The sequence below is a fragment of the Lacerta agilis genome, chromosome 10 (assembly GCF_009819535.1).
Source record: "Lacerta agilis isolate rLacAgi1 chromosome 10, rLacAgi1.pri, whole genome shotgun sequence".
Classification (NCBI taxonomy): domain Eukaryota; kingdom Metazoa; phylum Chordata; class Lepidosauria; order Squamata; family Lacertidae; genus Lacerta; species Lacerta agilis.
Genome location: NC_046321.1, coordinates 3223948 through 3247812, shown reverse-complemented (window position 1 = coordinate 3247812; position 23865 = coordinate 3223948). Strand labels below are relative to the sequence as shown.

At 51.0% G+C, this 23865-nt stretch overlaps 1 protein-coding gene across 1 annotated transcript in view; it reads right to left on the bottom strand.

Annotated features, from left to right (window-relative positions):
• Window positions 1-10758: 10758 nt before the first annotated feature.
• The window catches only part of KCP (kielin cysteine rich BMP regulator), a 97933-nt gene continuing 84826 nt past the window's right edge, over window positions 10759-23865 (bottom strand). Inside the window, exons 49-52 of the mRNA XM_033162530.1 lie at window positions 20107-20208; window positions 17067-17231; window positions 15281-15587; window positions 10759-11311 (exon numbers count right to left, since the gene is read on the bottom strand). Of these exons, the coding sequence (XP_033018421.1) occupies window positions 11094-11311; window positions 15281-15587; window positions 17067-17231; window positions 20107-20208 (792 nt within the window). The 3' untranslated portion in view covers window positions 10759-11093. The remainder of the gene's footprint in view (window positions 11312-15280; window positions 15588-17066; window positions 17232-20106; window positions 20209-23865) is intronic.

The window sequence follows — 23865 nt, the reverse complement described above, 5'->3', positions numbered from 1 at the left end:
CCTGCTCCAACGCAGACGACCCCATGACAGGCATAGCAAGGTCAATGCAGAGGCCTAATAACAGGGAGGGAGGGCGGGCGATCCGATGCACGAAGCCAGGAGGGCTCCGACGCTGAGTGCAGGGTCATTTATAGGCTCTGGGCTGTCCATCAACAAATTGCAACATATGAATCTCCCCAACGACAGCCAGAGCCCAATCGCAGTAGTGGCCATCCAAACGAACCCACCCAGCAGCAGAGGGGGTGACTTGTTAGCCCCCACCGCAACACGTGCTCTCCATGAAGGAGAACACGCTTTCTCCGAATCCTGCTGCTGTTAGGTTGGGAGGGAGCGTGTCCCTTCCCCGAGCCACCATGTCCCAATTCCAGATTATTTCGTATTTTTCAGGCTGCAGAGAGAGCCAAGGAGGGCCTGGGGGTTCCTCTGCCTGACGTAACTGTGCAGGAGGGAGAATTTCAGGAAATGCAGCTCCCCCCACCAGCTCACCCCTGTCCAAATTCATCCTCCCGCATGATCCTTCTGGAGACTCCAGCATCCTTCGTCTGCTCTCCTGTCAAAGGCGCAGGAGCCCTGTCATGACATCACTTGGCAGCCTCCCTCCCTCCCTCCCACTTTTGAGGCACCTCTGGGAGCTTATTTCATCCCCGAAAGAGAAAAGAATGCAAAACAGCACCCTCCCTACTTGAGGTTATGGGATGTGATCCGTGAGAGGCAGTCCAGTACAACATTCCTTTGCATTGCTTTGCCTTCATTCATTCAGCACGGGAAGCTATCATGGTTAGGTTTTTGTTACTGGTTGTTTTTCTACACATATTTTAAGTCAAAACAAAATAAAAAAATTCTTTCCAGTAGCACCTTAGAGACCAACTGTGTTTGTTCTTGGTATGAGCTTTCGTGTGCATGCACACTCCTTCAGATACACTGAAACAGAAGTCACCGGATCCTTAAATATAGTGAGGGAGTGGGGAGGGGTATTACTCAGAAGGGTGGTGGGAATGGGTGATCAGCTGATAGGTGTGGAAAACCTGTTAACGACTGCAATTGGTCTTACAGGAAAAAGCAAGGGGTGAGATGGCTAAAGATAGCTTTGTCATGTATAATGAGATCAGAATCCAATGTCTTTGTTCAGACCAGGTTTCTCCATGGTTTTAAGTTTTTTAAAACTTAAGTTTTAGAATTTTAAGTCAGAGTTTGTTCAGCACACTGGTATTAACCTTTGGCCCCCTTCACCCTGACCAAACCAAGCCTGCATCACCTATGACATTTGCCTATGTAATATGTTAAATTAAAGCATCTAATTCATTTTATAGAGCATTTGAAAATACACTGCAATATTCTGAGCTGCCTGCATAATTCAAGGAAGGTAATTTCACCCCGGTGAGGTCACTATGGTGTGAAGCTTCAAATAATTGGGATGCCTTCTGAATACATGTGAAAGATACTCGGAGTCGAGTGTGAATTTCATGCTCTTTATTCAGCTCATAGTAGTGAGGAATGCAGTTCCCCCAAAATGTTTGCTTTATATACACTATTTACACAATGGGCCCCACGTGATTGGCTAATTCCGGGATACTCCTGTATGCCAATCGGAATGCGGATTCACTTCCACCTGGAGCTGGATTGGGTGGCTCCTGCAGACCAATCAGACTGCTGCAATCTCAATCCTATTGTTCTGGGACCAGTCAGACTGCTGCAATCTCAATCCTATTGTTCTGGGACCAGTCAGACTGCTGCAATCTCAATCCTATTGTTCTGGGACCAGTCAGACTGCTGCAATCTCAATCCTATTGTTCTAGGACCAATCAGCCTGCTGCAGTTTGGATCCTATTCAACTCAGTACATAACACCCCTCCCCTCTAAGTTCCAGTCCTGCCTGGGAGGTTGCATCCATAGTCCTCAAGGTACGCTGGCCGCCTACGTGTGCGTTGCGTCCTGGGCTGTTCCCTGGTCAGGGGTTCTGGTTCTGGCTCGTGTTCCGAGGCTGCTGGTTGTGATGGGGCTGTTTGGTCTGGCGCAACCAGCTCGCTCTGTCGTGGCTCTGGTTCCGGTGCCCTTTCGGCCTCACGGGTCCTCTCAGTATTTACTGATTCTGCCTCCCCTGCCAGCCCCTCCTGCTCTACGGGTCTCAATGCCCCACTGTTCCCTTGGGACTCCTCTGACCTGTTCTCCTCCTGGTTTTCTCCTGGGAATCGTCGCCGTAGCTGGTCGCAGTGGCGGCGCCAGCATTGCCCCCCCTCTGTCAGCACCTCGTATGACACGGGGCCAGTCACCCTGGTGACTGTGGCGGGTACCCATGCCGGGCCTGCCCCAAAATTCTTTGCATACACTGGATCCTGGGCCACAAAGGTCCGGGGGTTCCTGCCTTCACCCACCACTACCTCATCCTGAGCTCTGTCGGGGTGGAGACGGTCCAGTCTGATTGCGAGGCGCCGGCCCATTAGTAGTTCCGCGGGGCTCCGGCCAGTCGTTGAGCTAGGGGTGCTGTGCTGTGCTAGAAGGAATGTGGCAAGGCGGTACTCCCAGTCCCCTTGCGTCATGCGGCGTAGGGTGTCCTTGGTGGTCCGCACCATGCGCTCTGCTTGGCCATTGGTGGCAGGGTGGAATGGTGCTGAGCGGATGTGGCGGATGGCATTCTGCGCTGTGAAGGTCTGGAATTCTTCTGACGTAAATGCGGTTCCATTGTCTGAGACGAGAGTGTCAGGGAGTCCATGGGTTGCAAACAGCCTGCGTAGTGCCCGGATGGCTGCGCACGTAGAAGTGGATGGTACCAGTGCGACTTCCAGCCATTTGGTGTAGGAGTCCACCACTATGAAGAATGTTTTCCCCTGGAAGGGGCCCGCGAAGTCCATGTGCAGGCGTGACCATGGTGCTCGGGCGGACTCCCAGGACTGCACTGGGGACCTTGGGGGATCTGGGCGGGATTCTTGGCAGGCCTGGCAGTGTTTGACCCAGGTCTCTATCTCTCCGTCAATTCCTGGCCACCATACATAACTCCTGGCGAGGGCCTTCATTCTCACTACCCCTGGGTGTGTCTCGTGTAGGGCTATAAGGACCCTTTTGCGAAGGGGCTCAGGAACGACGACCCTGCTTCCCCATAACAGGCACCCCTTGTGGGCCGACAGTTCGTGTTTACGGGTTCTGTAGCCAGCAAATTCTGGCCCGGGGCTGCTGCTGGGCCATCCCCTCCACACCCAGTCCAGGACCCGGGAGATGACCCTATCTTTCTTGGAATGGTGTGCAACTTCTTGTGCCTGAATAGGGCGGTCGGGAAGCAGCTCCAGGCTCATAACCTCTTGTGCGGGTGCTGGGTCGGGGCCTGTTTCTGGTAGTGGTAGCCTGCTGAGGGCGTCTGCGTGGCCCATCGCCTTCCCAGGGCGGTGAATCAGTGCATACTGGTAGCCGGCAAGGAAAATTGACCACCTGAGAACGCGAGGAGACAGCACTTGGGGGGTCTGCTTTTCGGGGGCAAACAAACCAAGCAATGGTTTGTGATCAGTCACCACGGTAAAGGGCCGCCCGTACAAGAAATCATGGAATTTTTTTTACTCCCTTCACGATTGCCAGGCCTTCCTTGTCGATTTGCGAGTAGTTCCGCTCGGCTGCGGTGAGTGTCTGGGAAAAGTATGCCACTGGCACCTCTCTTCCATCTGGGAGTTGGTGTCCAAGGACAGCGCCGATGCCATAGGGTGAGGCGTCGCATGCTAGCACCACCGGCAGCCTCTCATCGAAGTGTGCTGTCGGGGTTTGGGTGCTGGAGCTCCTCGTGCACGGCCTTGGGCTGGTTATGCACGAGGTACCAGTTGCGGGGAAAGCGGCCAGCGTTCCGCGTGCTTTTGAGCACGGTCGCCGGCCAAGCCTCACAGTCTGAAGGATGATGAGTAAGCCAATTGAAGACTCTGGTGGTGTGTGAGTTCCTAATCGCCTTCTTTAATGAAAAGTTGCCTCGTGAAATAAAATATATACCCTGACTCTGAATAGGCGGACCAAATTAAAGAAATTAAAATTTTTACTTTACTCCCCCCTTTAACCCCAAAGGAAGACAGACACCGGTTGTATCTTTAGTGGCTTCGGCAGAACCCGCGTAGGCTCGTCCCCTAAGCTAAGTTCCCCTAAGCTTAAAGACCCTGCGCGCCCAATCTTCCGCGAGGCTAACTAAATAAACTAAAACCGAAATATCTTCCGCGGGCCTAACCCTAGGCTAACCTAAAAGAACCTATCTAAAACTAAAACCGAATAATCTTCCGCGATCTAACTCTAACTAAAGAAAAACCCATCCAACCCGTCCAGCCCGCTCCTAGTCCCTTAAACTAAACTTGACTTCAACTAAAACCCAACTAAAAGAACATGAACGAACTCCTCTGCCTAAGCGGGGTGCCTCTGCCTTTTATTAGGGAACAAACGTGACATCATCATTAGTACTTTAACCAATAAAATCACTGTTGCTGCCCTCCAAAAAGGCGGGAAGCAAGTTTAACGCTCATTAACAACTTTGAACATGACCGGATCTATAAAATAAAGGCGGATTAATCTCATAAGTGAACCACACTATTCATTCATGCTTTCACTTTCGCTTTTACGCGCAATTATACTAAAAGTAGACCTTGAAAAACTTATAAAATAACCAAATAAATGTGAATCCATGGCGGATCCGTGAAACGTATTCCGACAGTGTGCCAAGACAGAGTTTGAGATGAGCAAGTCCTTGACTGCCTGGAATGCGGCCTCCTGGCGCTGGCCCCACACCCAAGGGGCCCGCTTGTCTAGGAGTCTGTGTAGGGGCTCTGCTACTGCTGCCTTATGGGGAAGGAAGGCATGGTAAAAGTTCAATAGCCCCAAGAAGGCCTGAAGTTCAGTCTTGCCCTTGGGCACTGGGGCATCACAAATGGCCCGTACCTTGTCCCCAGTCGGGTGGACCCCTTCTGCATCCACCATAAATCCCAGAAAGTCCACCTGAGGCACTCCTAGAAGACACTTTTCCCGCTTCACCTTGAGACCCGCCGTCTGGAAACGGTGCAGAACGGTGCGAAGGCGGTCCTCAAACTCCTCTGCTGTGGGCCCGGCAATCAACACATCATCGAAGAAGGGGGTGACGCCAGGAATCCCTTTAAGCAGCGAGTCCATTAGATTCTGGAATATGCCTGGTGCCACGCTGACACCGAATTGCAGCCGCTTTACCTTGAACGCTCCCCTGTGCGTCACAATCGTCTGTGCCTCTGCTGTGGCTTCATCTACTGGCAGCTGTTGATAGGCTTGGGCCAAGTCCAGCTTGCCAAAAATTTTTGACCCAGCCAGGGTGGCGAGGACATGGCTGACCACTGGCACTGGGTATGCGTGGGCCATGAGGGCCTTGTTTATGGTACATTTGTAGTCTGCGCAGATGCGGACCGAACCATTAGGCTTGACGGGTGTGACGATCGGGGTTTCCCAGGTGGCATTAGGCACAGGCTCCAGCACTCCTTGCTCCACGAGCCGGTCCAATTCCTCGTCTATACGGGGTTTCAGGGCGAACGGGACCCGGCGGGCCTTGAGCCTGATAGGTCGTACTGCGGGGTCCAGCTGTAGGGCAATAGGGGGGCCCGTATACTGTCCCAACTTCCCATCGAAAACCGCCGGAAACTCCTTGCATATGGCGTCCACATCCACTTGTAAGCTAGTGCGGTTCACCCCGGTGACGGCTAGCCCCAGTGGTCCAAACCATGCCAATCCCAGTAAGCTAACGTAGGAGCCCTTGACCACGAGCAAGTCCAGTTGCCGCGTCCGCCCTCGATATTGCACCCTGAAGGTCCCCACCCCCATGGTGGGGACCTTACGTTTCTGGAAGTCCCGGAGGGTGAATGGGGCCGGCCTGAGTTTGGGACCCCCACTAGGGCACAGTTTCCTTAAAGTCCGTGCCGAGATTATGGATAGGGTTGAACCTGTGTCCAGCTCCATGCGGCACGGGGCCCCCTCTATCTGTACCTCTACATAAATTTTCTCTATGTTGGGGTGGGGCAACTGGTATACCTGGTAGTCCGTGGTCTCTGTCGAGTTGCCTTGGTGCGTTGGGGCCCGGGACCTGGGGCTCTTGGGGCAGTCATCTGAGGCCTGGCGTCGGATGGGCTGAGCCCGACACACCCGGGCGATGTGGCCTGATTTTCTGCACTGCCTGCACTCGGCATTGCGGAAACGGCAGGTCCTCCTCTTGTGATTCTCCCCGCAGCTTGCGCAGTTCCCTCCTTCTGGTCGAGGCAGCTGTGGTGTGTGCATGGCTTGAGTGCGCCGCTGTACTCTGTGCACCTCCTCACTGTCTGATCCTGAATCGTCGATGAGGTCCTCGTGGTGGACCATTGGTTGGGACGGCACGCTCGGCCGTGCCTCTTGCATTGACCTCTCGGCGGCTTCTGTTGCCAGGGCCTCCTCCAGAGCGACCTGGAACGTTAGGTCCTTCTTGGCATAGAGGCGTCGTTGCAGCTTCTCGTCCCTTAGGCCACCGACGAGGCGGTCACGCAGCATGTTCTCCAACTCTGAGAAGTTGCAAAACCGAGCGGCTTGGCGGAGGGAGGTCACAAACCCCGTTATGGTTTCCCCAGGGGCTTGCCGCTTTGCATAGAAGGCATTTCGACGAGCCACCACCGAGGGCTGTGGCGAGAAGTGCCCCTTCAGCCGTTCCATTACTGTTTTGTAAGGAACAGTAGCTACATCATCAGGCGCCAGGAGAGCCCGGGCGATTTCGAATGTCTCCTCTCCGCAGACGCTGAAGAATATCGCCCTCTTCTTGGCATCGTTGGTGACCCCTTTAGCTTCTAGAAGAAAGGTGAAACGGGTGGCGTATCCTTCCCAGTCTCCTGATGCTGGGTTGAACGGCGAGAAGCTGCTGTCCATTGCCATCTTGAGTTCCTTGGGACCCGGAGCTGAAGCCTGGATACACGGTGCGAGGCAGCTGTGCGGCAGGTGGCGTTGCTGCGGTGCTGTGTGTGGCAGTCAGCTCAGCGGGATCCCACCTTCGTCGCCAGTGAAAGATACTCGGAGTCGAGTGTGAATTTCATGCTCTTTATTCAGCTCATAGTAGTGAGGAATGCAGTTCCCCCAAAATGTTTGCTTTATATACACTATTTACACAATGGGCCCCACGTGATTGGCTAATTCCGGGATACTCCTGTATGCCAATCGGAATGCGGATTCACTTCCACCTGGAGCTGGATTGGGTGGCTCCTGCAGACCAATCAGACTGCTGCAATCTCAATCCTATTGTTCTGGGACCAGTCAGACTGCTGCAATCTCAATCCTATTGTTCTGGGACCAGTCAGACTGCTGCAATCTCAATCCTATTGTTCTGGGACCAGTCAGACTGCTGCAATCTCAATCCTATTGTTCTAGGACCAATCAGCCTGCTGCAGTTTGGATCCTATTCAACTCAGTACATAACAACATGCGAGGGGATGTTTGGTCCAGCCAGTAGAAACTCCCTGTTCCTCCTGGCTGGAGCATCCTTCCTTTTGCATGTGATAGAAGGTGGGCGTGACCTCACCTGTCCAGGTAACAAAAGGAAGAGTCACGCAGCACACCTCCCTCTTTTTCCATCTTCCTTTCGCCATGTGAGCTGCTGGCCTGCAGTCACTAGGTAAATCTCCCTTATGGGGTAAACCTGTTTGTATATGTTTGAAATATATAAGCCATGCACAGGCAAACTCTGGCCCTCCAGATGTTTGGGACTACAGTCATCTCCCATCATCCCTGACCACTGGTCCTGTTAGCTAGGGATGATGGGAATTGTAGTCCCAAACATCTGGAGGGCCAGAGTTTGCCTATGCCTGCTTTTAACCTGAAACCTGCCTCCAGGGATTACACTATTCTGCCTGATCGTGAGTAAACTTTCTTTTTATTGCTTATGAATAAGATTGCGGCGTCTTTATTCTTTTAGGAGGGATTTTAAGGGAGTTTACCAGGAGCCTACAATTCAATCTGAGAGAGACTGAATTGTGGAATAGTGAGAGGCTCACACGAGCCTGCAACCAGGGAAAATGTAACACGAGCCTGCAACCAGGGAATGTAAACTCTGCTAAGTGAAGGAATTTGCTAGCGCAAGTTAGGAAGGATATTAATCAACAATATATCCTCTCGTGCCACCCTGGACATTCCCAGAGATTCCCAGCAACTGGCTTCAACAGTGGAGGTCGCACATGGCGGGGACATAGTTCGAAACTCACCAGGCGCCAGACACATTTTGCACCTGGCTATCGGCCGCTTGCGACCAAGTGAAGATAGATGCCCGGGCGCAACACATCTGGCAGTTTGGTACACATTCCTTGGCTGGAGAACTGCACTTCAAAGGGCAGCAGGGCTTGGATTCGCAAGTTGTGAGAATTAGGTGTAAGTAAAGGTAAAGGTAAATTGATGCTTTTGAATTATGGTGCTGGAGGAGACTCTTGAGAGTCCCATGGACTGCAAGAAGATCAAACTTATCAATCCTTAAAGAAATCAGCCCTGAGTGCTCACTGGAAGGGCAGATCCTGAAGGTGAGACTCCAGTACTTTGGCCACCTCATGAGAAGAGAAGACTCCCTGGAAAAGACCCTGATGTTGGGGAAGATGGAGGGCACAAGGAGAAGGGGACGACAGAGGACGAGGTGGTTGGACAGTGTTCTCGAAGCTACTAACATGAGTTTGGCCAAACTGCGGGAGGCAGTGGAGGATAGGCGTGCCTGGCGTGCTCTGGTCCATGGGGTCACGAAGAGTCGGACACGACTGAACGACTGAACAACAACAACAAAAGGTAAAGGGACCCCTGACCATTAGGTCCAGTCGCGGATGTCTCTGGGGTTGCTGCGCTCATCTCGCTTTACTGGCTGAGGGAGCCGGCGTACAGCTTCCTGGTAATGTGGCCAGCACGATTAAGCCGCTTCTGGCGAACCAGAGCAGCGCACGGAAACGCCGTTTACCTTCCCACCAGAGCGGTACCTATTTATCTACTTGCACTTTGATGTGCTTTCGAACTGCTAGGTGGGCAGGAGCTGGGACGGAGCAATGGGAGCTCACCCCGTCGCGGGGATTCGAACCGCCGACCTTCTGACCGGCAAGCCCTAGGCTCTGTGGTTTAACCCACAGCGCCACCCGCGTCCTGAGAATTACCGGTAGGTGAGTTGCCTTTAAATGTGAGCCGAGTTGATTTTCTCCCCGTCCCTACTTCAGATACACACGGCAGGTGCAGAGACCAGGGTGTCTTTGCAGCCGTGGGGGAAGCGCTTAATTAAATCTTTTATTTCTGATCCAATATGTCTGTTTCTGAGTACGATGGCGGGGAATCATTGCACGAATTTGGCTTTTTGTCGTCGTCCCCCCCCCCCCGGTTGACACCAACGCAACCAAAGAAACCTGAAAGCGGATTGGATGAACGGCCACCGAGAATCAATTCTCAGAAGCCTGGATCGCACAGTTTACATATTTTGAAACTGAAGTGTTGATTCTTAACATTTCTGGAAGGAAAGGGAGGGGAGGACTCAGGGGGGGGGGGGGGTTGGTGGCAGGGACAGCCTTCAGCAGTTACATCCAGAAATGAAAGCAGTAGCAATTTGCCCACAAGGTGCCAGGAAGACAGAGGCGGGAGCTTCGGCTGCCAATGCACAATATTCCTTCCTCGCTTGAAGAAAAATACCTGTGGAATGCCCTCCCACCAGATGTCAAGGAAATAAACAACTATCTGCCAGTTAGAAGACATCTGAAGGCAGCCCTGTTTAGGGAAGCTTTTAATGACTGATGGGTGGTGTATAAACAATAAATTATTATTATTATTATTATTATTATTATTATTATTATTATTATTATTATTATAGAATCAAAGAATTGTAGAGTTGGGAGGGGGTCTGTTTTTATGATCTGTCTTTCGATTTTTATGTAGTTTTCATTCGATTACAGCTTAATTGCTCCTTCAGACAGTAAAGCGAGATGAGCGCCGCAACCCCAGAGTCGTCCGCGACTGGACCCTTTACCTTTTTATGACTTTCCTTAATAACCAGCTCCTTCAACCGTTCCTCATCAGGCTTTGTTTCCAGACCCTTGATTACCTTGGTTGCCCTCCTCTGCACACCTTCCAGCTTGTCAACACCCTTCTTAAATTGTGCTGCCCAGAACTGGACACCGTATTCCAGGTGTGGCCTAACCAAAGCAGAATAGAGTGGGACTATGACTCCCCTTGATCTGGACACTAGACTTCTGTTGATGCAGCCTAGAATAGCATTGGCCTTTTTTGCTGCTGCATCACACCGTGGACTCATGTTCTGCTTGTGATCCACAAAGACCCCCAGATCCTTTTCACATGTACTGCCAGGAAGCCAGGTGTCCCCCATCCTCTATTTGTGCATCTGGTTCTTCCTGCCTAAGGGCAGAACCTGACATTTGTCCCTACAGAAATTCATTCTGTTAGGCTGGGCCCACTTCTCCAATCTGTGACGGTCACCTTGATCCCGCTTCTCTCTGCCATCTCTGGACCCAAGCAGAAAACACCTGTGCCAGAGAGATCCTTTTTTATTCATCCAGCAGAGCGATGGGTGACACCCTCTGCCACAAAACATCCAGACTGGGCCTCCCCATGGGGAGAGTCGGTTACAACCGGAGGGAGATTGGGGAGGGGTTGGCCCCCTGTGGAAGATCTTCCCATTCTGGTCTCCACCAAAACCCATTGGCCAATGGCAATGTCTGCCATCAGTGGCACATAGAAAGGCATCAATGAGGACTAGGATCGGGCTTGATTTGCACAATCCGTGCGCACAGACACCACCAAGCGAGTTCTAGGAGGAAACTGACCAGGTAGAATAAATCCTGCAACTGAGAACATTTTTCTTGGTTGTACATAATTTATTCTGGCTTCACGATTCAAGTTTTCGGCTTGATTTGGAAACGTTTTTTTCGAGGGACTGGAGAAGGCACAGAAGGAAGTCGGTGAGGACTAGAACCATGCTTCGAATTGAATGCTGAAATTCTCACTGCAGAGAGCAGATTCTTCTGACGCTCTCCCCCTGGAACAGGCAGGGGAGCCGCCCTACCCCACCCCAGTCCCAGGCTCCCCCAGACGAGGCAAAGGCGGAGGGTTCCCTGGAAATAATCCGGTCCCGCCCTGTCTCAGAGAGTTCCGTAGATGATGCGAGGGCAGGACTCGGGCAGGATGCAGTGGGCCTCGTGCTCCACCAGCCCGGCAGGGCATTGGCAGCCTGGCACGCAAGGCTTGAAGCAGTGGGACTCCAGGACCCCCAGCGGGACGGCGTGGTTGAAGCAAGTCTTGGGGCAAGGGGGCCCGCATTCGTCAAAGACGTAGCCCCGGTCTTGGGGGCAGCCCACGGCTGCAGGGAGGGGAGAGAAAAAGAGAGAGAAGGGGTTAGATAAGGCAGGATCCGGCACATGGGGATGGCGTCTGAAATGCATGGCTTCAGGCTGCAGTTGGGGTCTCAGCCAAATGAAAATTATTATTAATGTTGTTGTTGGTGTTATCATTCATTCATTCATTCATTCATTCATTCATATATTGCCCTATACCTGGAGGGCATCTAGGTCCAGCCCCCTGAAAAGCAGGAATCACGACCTAAACATCCCTGACAAATAGTCATCTCACCTCTATTTAAAAGTCCCAGTGAATTAATAAAATCATGGAACTGTCGAGTTGGAGCGGGCCCTGAAGTTCCTCTAGCCCAACCCCTGCAACTAAACCATAAATAACCGGTGTTTGCCCTTGTGGTGTGACAAATCTCTTCTTTTGCTGGAAGAAAAACAACTTCCTGAGCGGAGAGCCCTTTCTCTTTGGACTTTCCTCCATAAGTTTCAGTTTCCATTTCCTCAGAATAAATCTGCATTTCTCAAGCGCCCTCTGCCGTCTTTGCACAGAAGCTGCTACATCCCAGATATGGCCATGCTGACTCTAGGGAGGAAGACCACCCTGCCTTGGAGGAAGCCTTAGAAATGATCCTGGGGAAAGGAAGAATGAAGCAAGCAAGCGTCCACTTCTCCGAATCCTGCTTCTGTTAGGTTGGGAGGGAGGGAGTGTGTCCATTCCCCGAATCACAACGTCCCAATTCCAGATTATTTCCTACTTTTCAGGCTGCAGAGAGAGAGCCGAGGAGGGCCTCGGGGTTCTTCTGTTTGAAGTACAGTGGTACCCCGGGTTACGTAAGTGATCCGTTCTGGGTCGCGGTACGTAACGCGGGAGTGCGTATCACGAATGCACAAAAAAACCCAAAAAACCCGGAAGAAGTGCAATTCGAGCGCTTCTGTGCATCCAGGGGTTGCGTGCACTCCAGAAACACTTCCGGGTTGCGAGCGTTCGCAACTCGAATGTCTGCCGCACGGGGGGGGGTACGTAACCCGGGGTTCCACTGTACAGGTAAGTGTGCAGGAGTCATGACTTAAACATCCTGGACTGATAGCCACTTCACCTCCATTTAAAAGCCCCCCCCCCAGTGAATAATAGAATCATGGAACTGTCAAGTTGGAAGGGACCTCGAGGGTCATTTAGTCCAACCCCATGTAAAGGTGAAACTCGAAAAATTAGAATATCGTGGAAAAGTCCATTTACCGCGTTTCTCCTAAAATAAGACACCGTCTTATATTTTTTTTCGCTCAACAAAACACAGTATGGCTTATTTTCAGGGGATGTCTTATTTTAACCGCGTCGCATCGGTATGCTGCATAGCCACGCCTCTCCAGGCTGTTTTAATGGGAGGTGCCGCATCACTATGGCTTATTTTCGGGGTATGGCTTATTCTTGGGGAACAGCTCATACCATATATACTTGAGTATAAGCCTAGTTTTTCAGCACATTTTTTGTGCTGAAAAAGCTGCCCTCGGCTTATACTCGAGTGAGGCGGGTGGTGGGGGTGGCGAGAAAGAAGCCCTTTCTCTCCGCTTGTGCCACCACCCGCTCTCCCCAGTCAACCATTCCTTAAGAAGTGTACAAGAACAGCGGTTCTTTACTCTCCCCAGGCAGCTTGTTCCATTCCTGAACTGCTCGCATAAATGCAAACTTGGCAAAGGAAGAAGAGGAAGGAGCAGCCCAAAGGGTTGCTTTCGGGCTGCTCGTTCCTCCTCCTCCTCCACAGCGGCAAAGGTGAACCGGCTTATACTCGAGTCAATAAGCTTTCCCAGGTTTTTGTAGGAAAATTAGGTGCCTCGGTTTATATTCGGGTCGGCTTATACTCGGGTATATACGGTATTTCGCAAATGCATAGAAATCCTGCTATGGCTTATTTTATGGCTATGTCTTATTTTAGGAGAAACAGGGTATGTAAGCAATTGTTTTCGTTAGCTACTGGAGTTTAATATATGAGATGGACTCATGACATGCAAAGCGAGATACGTCAAGCCTTGGCTTGTTATAATTGTGATGATTATGGCGTACAGCTGATGAAAACCCCAAAGTTGAAATTGTTAATTTGGGGTTCTCATCAGCTGTACGCCATAATCATCACAATGATAACAAATAAAGGCTTGACGTATCTCGCTTTGCATGTCACGAGTCTATCTCATATATTAGTTTCACCTTTTAAGTTGAATTACTGAAAGAAATGAACCTTTCCACGATATTCTAATTTTTCGAGTTTCACCTGTAATGCTGGAATCTCAGCGATTCGACAGTGGAAGGTGGGAGGCCTTTGACCGTGAGCCGGGGGCAGCAGAATTTGAGCTTTTGTGCCAACGAAACTGCAAATCTTTTTGCTGGAATCGGGCAAACTGAGCCAGCCGGTCCTTGTGCAGTTAGGGCAACTGCTTTGCCTTTATAAGAACTTAAGGAGAGCTTGCAGGATCAGGCCAGCAGCATCCTGCTCTCCCAGGGGCCAACCAGATACCCCAATAGGACGACCGGAGTGCGAAATCCCTCTTCCTCGGAAGCATTGCTCATGCTTTGGCTGAGATTCCTGCATTGCAAGGTGGGGGGTTGGACTAGATGACCCACGGGGTCCCTTCTGAATCTTCTTTTAAAGCCACCCCTCTTGTGGCAGGGAGTTCCACAGTTCAACTATCATAGAACTGTAGAGTTGAGGGGAAATGTAAGGAAAAAAGACGGCAACTTTTATCATATGTGGTGGAAATGTAAGGTAGCAAAAGAATTTTGGGAAATGATATATAATGAGTTGAAAAAAATGTTCAAAATAACCTATTCTAAAAAAACCTGAAGCCTTCCTTTTAGGAATTCTAGGTGCCAAAATCCCAAGGGAGCAGAATAGACTATTTATCTATGTGACCACGGCTGAGCGGATGTTATTGGCCCAGAGATGGAAAGAAGATAAAGTCCCTACCGGAGAAGAATGGCTGATCAAGTTGATGGATTATGCCGAAATGGCTAAAATGACCAGAAGAATCAGAAATCAGGAAGACCAAAATTTCAATAAGGAATGGGGAAAATCTATAATATATCTTTAAAAACCATTATAAAAAGTTAAAATCGTTAGTAGGATTGGAATGACACCTGTAGTTTCATGGCGAATTTTGACCATAATGGAGATTTGGATGATTATAAAAGATGCAGGAGGAAATGATTAACAGTAGGACCCAGAAAGGGGAGGAGAGAAGTCCAGGAGATTCTTTGGAATCTTGTTTGTATGTTGTATATTAGATATGCGACGGTAAAATTTTAATCTGAAAAAACCAAATACAGTGGTCCCTTGGTTCTCAAACGTCTTGGCACTCAAACAATCTGGAACCCAAACACTGCAAACCTGGAATTAAGTGTTCCAGTTTGCGAACCATTTTCAGAAGCCAAATGTGCTCCGTTTTGAGTGTTGCGCTTCTGATTTGAGTGCTACACTTCCATTTTGAGTGTTATGCTAAGGTTTTTTTTTTGCTATTTATTCTGTGTTTTTGTGGCTATTTTTGTTTTGTTTTTGTGACTGTGTGGAACCCAGTTCAGCTACTGATTGATTGATTGTGTGACTGCAGTACATTGTTTATTGCTTTCGTATAATAATAATAATAATAATAATAATAATAATAATAATATATTTGTTTTATGGATCGATGGTCTCGTTAGATAGGCGAATTCATATTAAATTGCTGTTTCAGGGGGGTTGTTTTCCAAAGTGTGCAACGGATTAATCTGTTTTGCGTTACTTTCTGTGGGGAAGTGCACCTCGGTTTTGGAACGCTTTGGTTTTGGAACGGAATTCCGGAACGGATTAAGTTTGAGAACCAAGGTACCGCTGTATTAAAGAAAACGATTAAAAAGAAAGAAAGAATGGTAGAGTTGGAAGGGACCCCAAGGGTCATCTATGCCCACGAGCCCCCTCCACCTTCCTGCCCTCCCACCTTCCCCGCATCCTCACCGCAGAGGGTGGGCGAGCGCCACTGCAGCACCAGCCCTGCCCGGCGGCACTGGGCGGCGTAGGCCTCCAGGGCTTCGCAGAGGCAGTCTTCCGCAGCTGCCGCTCCGCAGGCGCAGAGATCGTAGACGCAGGAGGCGAAGAAGGGTTCTGGCGGGACGGCCGGGTGGCAGCGCTCGAAGGGGGGCGCCTTGAGCACCTTGCAGCGGGCGTTGGCCTCTTTGCGGGAGCGGTAGCCCGACTCCTTGCAGGGGTCCACGTCCGACGCGTCGGGGCAGCGGGAGGGTCCGGAGGCGTTGGCGCTGGTCACCTGGGCCGGAAGAAACAGGAGGATGTCAGAAGAGCCAAGGGAGTAGATTTCTTTTTTTTTCTTCTTTTCCTTCCCCTCCCTTCTCCCTCCTCCCTCCTCCCTCCTCCCCATTCCCTCTTTACTCTCTTCTTTTTGTTTTTCGGCTCTGTTTTAGGACTATTCTTTTAGTATTGTTAAATTATGTATGGGCTGTATGTAGAAGAAGTGTGTGTGTTTTTGTGTTGTGAAATCGTCATGTGTTTTGTTGAGTCATGTATATGATTTTGCTGTTTAATAAATAAATAAATAAATAAATAAATAAATAAATAAATAAAAAGAAGAGCCAAGGGAGTCCACCTGGTTCAGTATCATCCAAACAACCCTAAGAACTTGGGGTAAAGGGTAAAGGTAAAGGGATTCCTGACCATTAGGTCCAGTCGCGGACGACTCTGGGGTTGCGGCGCTCATCTCACTTTACTGGCTGAGGGAGCCGGCGTCCAGCTTCCAGGTCATGTGGCCAGCATGACAAAGCCGCTTCTGGCGAACCAGAGCAGCGCACGGAAATTCCGTTGACTTTCCCGCCGGAGTGGTACCTATTTATCTATTTGCACTTTGACATGCTTTTTAACTTCTTGGTTGGCAGAAGCAGGGACCGAGCGTGCCCCGTCGCACGGATTCGAACCGCCGACCTTCTGATCAGCAAGCCCTAGGCTCTGTGGTTTAACCCACGGCGCCACCCGTGCCCCAAGAACTTGGGGACAGAGCCCCAAAATGGAAAACGAGAGAGGTCCCAACTAAAGAATGGTGACTTAAATTGATAGGATATGCACAGCTTGCAGACTTAACATATAGAATGAGGGAGCAAGAAGAACATATGTTTAGAGAAGATTGGAAAATGTTTGTTGAATATATGGAGGGGGGGAATTGTGTACACCTGAAAACGTTGTCAGCATTAAGATAAATTCAACAGTGCAAATGAGTTTAAATGGATCTAATAATGGAATACTGAACGGCATAGTTTTTGTAAAATATGCAGGGATTTGTGATTATGTAAAATGAACCACGGAAAGAGAAGTTCATTGATATTATAAGGATGTTAAAATGAGTATTTTAAATTGCTCAACAGAAAATTTAATAGAAAATTATAATAATAATAATAAAAAGAACTTGGGGATAGACTGCTTCTGGCTCTGGAGGTTCCATGTGGAATCAAGCCAATGGCGATTTTTGTCCCGCATCCTAATGTCCTGAGAACCTAGGGATCCAGATAGACTGCCTCTGGCCCTGGAGGCTCCATAGGAAGACGAGAGGAGCCTGCTGGATCGGGCCAATGACCCATCAAGTCCAGCATCCAGGAATGTCTCTAGGAGAGCTGCTGCCAGTCAGAGTGGACTCTACCAGATGGACCAATGGGTCTGTCTCGATGCAAGGCGGTGTCCGATGCGGTCCCGGCGGCTGGGGGTCTAACACCCCTGCTACCCACCCCCTCGCTGCTGTTACCTTCCAGCTGTTGCCGAAAGCTGCCTCTGACAAGGTGAGGTGGGCAGAACGGAGGCGCAGGTCGTCCTGGGGGTAGTTGTTGAAGTTGCCACACAGGCCGCAGGTGTGACCTTTGTACGTCCCGGGGACGCTGACCTCCAGGTGGGAGCGGCCGTTCCAGAGAACCTGGCATGGCGGACGGGAGTGGACAAAAGAACATCAGGAGAGCAGTTGGCTACAGCTGGGTTTGGCCAAAGGGGAACCGATCCATAGGGACAAATGGCAGGTTCTGCAGTTAAGCTGGAAGAACCAGGGTCGTACCGTATTTTTCGCTCCATAAGACTCGCTTTTTTCCTCCTAAAAAGTAAGGGGAAATACCTGTGCGTCTTATGGAGCGAATGGTGGTCCCTGGAGCTGAATTGCCCAGGGGCCAAAAGAGGATCATGCTTTTTATTTTACAAAGAGAAAAGGGAGTGTTGAAAGGACCCCGCTCAGCAGCTGATCAGCAGGAGATCGGGAGAGAGATAAGAGTCCCGGCTCCCTTTCAGCCCCGCCCCCTTGTCACGCCCTCCTTTGTTGAATGTGCTGCAGAGGGAGGTTGTTTGTTTCCCCAGCGACATGTGACTGGCTGATTAGATTACCTGTCTGGAAACTGTAGAAAAGGCTCCCTTTCCTTTAGAAGCTGCAGAAATGTGAGTTGAACCCCATAAAAACAGAGCTTTTCCTCTTTGCTTTTCTCGTTATGCAAAAATAAACTGCAAAACTTTTAGCTGATCCTCAAAAAACCAGGGTTTTTCCCTTTGCAAAAAAGCTGCAAAACTTTTAGCTGATCCCCAAAAAACCAGGGTTTTTCGCTTTGCAAAAAAAGCTGCAAAACATTTAGCTGATCCTCAGAAAAACAGGGTTTTTCGCTTTGCAAAAAAAGCTGCAAAACTTTTAGCTGATCCTCAAAAAACCAGGGCTTTTCCCTTTGCAAAAAGCTGCAAAACCTTTAGCTGATCCTCAAAAAAAACAGGGCATTTCCCTTTGCAAAAAAAGCTGCAAAACTTTTAGCTGATCCTCAAAAAAACAGGGTTTCTGGAGGAGGAAAACCAGAATTTTTTTTTTCTTGTTTCCTCCTCTAAAAACGAGGTGCGCCCTATGGAGCGAAAAATACGGTACATGGGGAAAAGATCTAGGGGGTCTTGGTGGACCACAAGCTGAACATGAGCCAAAAGTGTGATGCAGCAACAAAAACAGACAATGCTATTCTAGGCTGCATCAACAGACGTCTAGTGTCCAGATCAAGGGAAGTCATAGTCCCACTCTATTCTGCTTTGGTTAGGCCACACCTGGAATACGGTGTCCAGTTCTGGGCAGCACAATTTAAGAAGGGTGTTGACAAGCTGGAAGGTGTGCAGAAGAGGGTGACCGAGATGTTCAAGGGCAGGGGTCGGCAAGCTTTACTGGTCATGGGCTGGATCACTCCCACGGAGATCCTCCGCGGGCTGGAGTAGTGCAGCGCGATGCCGGAAATCAAGTCTGCATATGTCCACGGCGCCAGAAATCCCTTGTGTGCATGCCCAGACGCCTAAAATCGCTTCTGCGCAGAAGTGGTATTCGGCATCTGGACATGTGCAGACGCGGTTTCTGGTATCTGTGCGTGTGCAGATGCCATTTCCAGCACCACTCGTCGAGTCCCCGCGCCGCGCCAGTTTAGCGCAGCACGCGGGGGACTTGCCGAGTGGGCGGCTCGGTTTGCAGGTGGCTCATGGGCCGGTAAAACGGTCTTTGTGGGCCGCAGGTTGCCGAACCCTGATCAAGGGTCTGGAAACCAAGCCTGTTTAGCCTGGAAAAGAGGAGACTGAGAAGAGATATGAGAGCCATCTTCAGATATCTCAGCATGGGAGCCCATGGGCAAGATCTCTCTTTGGACCAGATCCGGAGCAGGAGAAAACAAGCTTGCTCCATATTTGAAGATGGCTACGACAAGGCTGTATATTGTCTCCCTGCTTATTTAACTTATATGCAGAATTCATCATGCGAAAGGCTGGACTGGATAAATCCCAAACCGGAATTAAGATTGCCGGAAAAAATATCAACAACCTCAGATATGCTGATGACACAACCTTGATGGCAGAAAGTGAGGAGGAATTGAAAACCTTTTAATGAGGGTGAAAGAGGAGAGTGCAAAATATGGTCTGAAGCTCAACATCAAAAAAACTAAGATCGTGGCCACTGGTCCCATCACCTCCTGGCAAATAGAAGGGGAAGAAATGGAGGCAGTGAGAGATTTTACTTTCTTGGGCTCCATGATCACTGCAGATGGTGACAGCAGTCATGAAATTAGAAGACGCCTGCTTCTTGGGAGGAAAGCAATGACAAACCTAGACAGTATCTTAAAAAGCAGAGACATCACCTTGCCGACAAAGGTCCGTATAGTTAAAGCTATGGTTTTCCCAGTAGTAATGTACGGAAGTGAGAGCTGGACCATCAAGAAGGCTGATTGCCGAAGAATTGATGCTTTTGAATTCTGGGGCTGGAGGAGACTCTTGAGAGTCCCATGGACTGCAAGAAGATCAAACCTCTCCATTCTCAAGGAAATCAGCCCTGAGTGCTCACTAGAAGGACAGATCCTGAAGTTGAGGGTCCAGTACTTTGGCCACCTCATGAGAAGAGAAGACTCCCTGGAAAAGACCCTGATGTTGGGAAAGATGGAGGGCACAAGGAGAAGGGGACGACAGAGGATGAGATGGTTGGACAGTGTTCTTGAAGCAACTGGCATGAGTTTGGCCAAACTGCAGGAGGCAGTGAAGGATAGGGGTGCCTGGCGTGCTCTGGTCCATGGGGTCACGAAGAGTCGGACACGACTGAACGACTGAACAACAACAACAAATCCTATCTCCTCTAAGTCTTCTCTTCTCTGTTTCTCATCAGGCTTGGTTTCCAGACCTTTTATCATTTGGGTTGAGCATGTTCCAGCTTGTCTGTATCCCTTGGAGATGCAGCTCACTGAGAAGGCTACAGAAATGGTATCTCCCTTTCTCCAGATCTCATGCCCCCATCCCACCCCGCTCTGCACCTTGACTCCAATGTTGGTGTTCAGGAGGAGAGTGCTGGCCTTGAGCTCCACGTAGAGGTGTGGCTCCTTCAGGAAGGGGAGGGTCACCGTCTGGGAGTCCACCTGGTAAAGAGGACATAAGAACATAAGCAGAGTCTGCTGGATCAGGCCAGGGAAGAAGCAGGTACTGTTGGGGCTGGTTGGACGCAGACCGAAAGGAGGGCGGAACCAGCTGGGGAACCCCCAGGGAAAGGAGATTCCAGAAAGTGGTGGTGGGACGATGTTGAGTGGTCCACGGGGGAAGAGGGAGCAGACTGGGAGGAGGAGGTGTCGGAAGCTGAAGAGGCAACAGGGCTTAGTGGGCGGGGAGAGTCGGTGGCGGAGAGAAGTCCAGAATCAGAGGCGGAAGCTGAAGCAGGAGAGGAAGGGGGCCAAGAGGCGGGCAGGAATCAGTCTGGTGAAGATTCATAGGTATCTCCTCCTGTTGCTGAGACAAGCTCTCCTCTCCCTGGTCTCCCAGAACCAGGAGAGGCATGAAGAGGGCGGAGGAGAGGTGGGCTCTCGTGAAGGCGCAGCCTCCGATTGCTTGGGGGAAAGCCCTGGAGAGGAAGACGTGGGATGTAATCCACTGGTGCAGTCATATGCAACATTCCTTCTTTCCCTAGAATGGGCACAAGCAGGGGGACATCCAGTCAGTGCAACTGTCTCTTCCACTGGTCTGGAGCTTCCTCCCCCTGCATGTGACCTGGGAGATGGGCGTGGATCTGGATGACTCCATAGAAGAGCCGAGTCACGCAGCCATTTTCCAGTCTTGATTTCTAGTTTTTGTCTCTCTCTCGTTGCAGTTCTTTTGCTGCCTGCTGCTCCCCTGCCACCATGTTCTTATCGAAATGTGATTTTGCTGTCTGCTGGCTCCCAGCCAGCAGCACATGCGTTCAGTCTCCACATGAGATGAACTCACAGTTTCTTTGTGTAACTACCAAGTAAAGCCTGCCTTTCAGGGATCAAATCGTGAACTGAAATGTGAGCAAGCTTTTTGTTACTTTACTCAGAAAGACTCTCGTGTATTTATTCTTTTAAGGGGGATCAAAGGGGACACCAGGAAATCCTCTAATCTGCAAACTAGCTTCCAGCTATATTGAGGGGGATTTGCTCAGCTACATCACTCACTAGTGTGAGTGAGGGAAGGATAATACTTATTCAATATATCTGAAAGATACTCGGAGTCCAGTGTGACTTTCATGCTCTTTATTCAGCTCATAGTAGTGAGGAATGCAGTTCCCCCAAAACGTTTGCTTTATATACACTATTTACACAATGGGCCCCACGTGATTGGCTAATTCCGGGATACTCCTGTATGCCAATCAGAGTGCGGATTCAGTTCCACCTGGAGCTGGATTGGGTGGCTCCTGCAGACCAATCAGACTGCTGCAATCTCAATCCTATTGTTCTGGGACCAATCAGACTGCTGCAATCTCAATCCTATTGTTCTGGGACCAGTCAGACTGCTGCAATCTCAATCCTATTGTTCTAGGACCAATCAGCCTGCTGCAGTTTGGATCCTATTCAACTCAGTACATAACACCCCTCCCCTCTAAGTTCCAGTCCTGCCTGGGAGGTTGCATCCATAGTCCTCAAGGTACGCTGGTCGCCTACGTGTGCGTTGCGGCCTGGGCTGTTCCCTGGTCAGGGGTTCTGGTTCTGGCTCGTGTTCCGAGGCTGCTGGTTGTGATGGGGCTGTTTGGTCTGGCGCAACCAGCTCGCTCTGTCGTGGCTCTGGTTCTGGTGCACTTTCGGCCTCGCGGGTCCTCTCAGTATTTACTGATTCTGCCTCCCCTGCCGGCCCCTCCTGCTCTACAGGTCTCAATGCCCCACTGTTCCCTTGGGACTCCTCTGACCTGTCCTCCTCCTGGTTTTCTCCTGGGAATCGTCGCCGTAGCTGGTCGCAGTGGCGGCACCAGCATTGCCCCCCCTCTGTTAGCACCTCATATGACACGGGGCCCGTCACCCTGGTGACTGTGTCGGGTACCCATGCTGGGCCTGCCCCAAAATTCTTTGCGTACACTGGATCCTGGGCCACAAAGGTCCGGGGGTTCCTGCCTTCACCCACCACTACCTCATCCTGAGCTCTGTCGGGGTGGAGGCGGTCCAGTCTGATTGCGAGGCGCCGGCCCATTAGTAGTTCAGCGGGGCTCCGGCCAGTCGTTGAGCTGGGGGTGCTGTGCTGTGCTAGAAGGAATGTGGCAAGGCGGTACTCCCAGTCCCCTTGCGTCATGCGGCGTAGGGTGTCCTTGGTGGTCCGCACCATGCGCTCTGCTTGGCCATTGCTGGCAGGGTGGAATGGTGCTGAGCGGATGTGGCGGATGGCATTCTGCGCTGTGAAGGTCTGGAATTCTTCTGACGTAAATGCGGTTCCGTTGTCTGAGACGAGAGTGTCAGGGAGTCCATGGGTTGCAAACAGCCTGCGTAGTACCCGGATGGCTGCGGATGTAGAAGTGGATGGTACCAGTGCGACTTCCAGCCATTTGGTGTAGGAGTCCACCACTATGAAGAATGTTTTCCCCTGGAAGGGGCCCACAAAGTCCATGTGCAGGCGTGACCATGGTGCTCGGGCGGACTCCCAGGACTGCACTGGGGACCTTGGGGGATCTGGGCGGGATTCTTGGCAGGCCTGGCAGTGTTTGACCCAGGTCTCTATCTCTCCGTCAATCCCTGGCCACCATACATAACTCCTGGCGAGGGCCTTCATTCTCACTACCCCTGGGTGTGTCTCGTGTAGGGCTGCAAGGACCCTTTTGCGAAGGGGCTCAGGAACGACGACCCTGCTTCCCCATAACAGGCACCCCTTGTGGGCCGACAGTTCATGTTTACGGGTTGTGTAGCCAGCAAATTCTGGCCCGGGGCTGCTGCTGGGCCATCCCCTCCACACCCAGTCCAGGACCCGGGAGATGACCCTATCTTTCTTGGAATGGTGTGCAACTTCTTGTGCCTGAATAGGGCGGTCGGGAAGCAGCTCCAGGCTCATAACCTCTTGTGCGGGTGCTGGGTCGGGGCCTGTTTCTGGTAGTGGTAGCCTGCTGAGGGCGTCTGCGTGGCCCATCGCTTTCCCCGGGCGATGAATCAGTGCATACTGGTAGCCGGCAAGGAAAATTGACCACCTGAGGACACGAGGAGACAGCACTTGGGGGGTCTGCTTTTCGGGGGCAAACAAACCAAGCTTGTGATCAGTCACCACGGTAAAGGGCCGCCCGTACAAGAAATCGTGGAATTTTTTTACTCTCTTCACGATTGCCAGACCTTCCTTGTCGATTTGCGAGTAGTTCCGCTCGGCTGCGGTGAGTGTCTGGGAAAAGTATGCCACTGGCACCTCTCTTCCATCTGAGAGTTGGTGTCCAAGGACAGCGCTGATGCCGTAGGGTGAGGCGTCGCATGCTAGCACCACCGGCAGCCTCTCGTCGAAGTGTGCCAAGACCGAGTTTGAGACAAGCAAGTCATTGACTGCCTGGAATGCGGCCTCCTGGCGCTGGCCCCACACCCAAGGGGCCCGCTTGTCCAGGAGTCTGTGTAGGGGCTCTGCTACTGCTGCCTTATGGGGAAGGAAGGCATGGTAAAAGTTCAATAGCCCCAAGAAGGCCTGAAGTTCAGTCTTGCCCTTGGGCGCTGGGGCATCACAAATGGCCCGTACCTTGTCCCCAGTCGGGTGGACCCCTTCTGCATCCACCATAAATCCCAGAAAGTCCACCTGAGGCACTCCTAGTAGACACTTTTCCCGCTTCACCT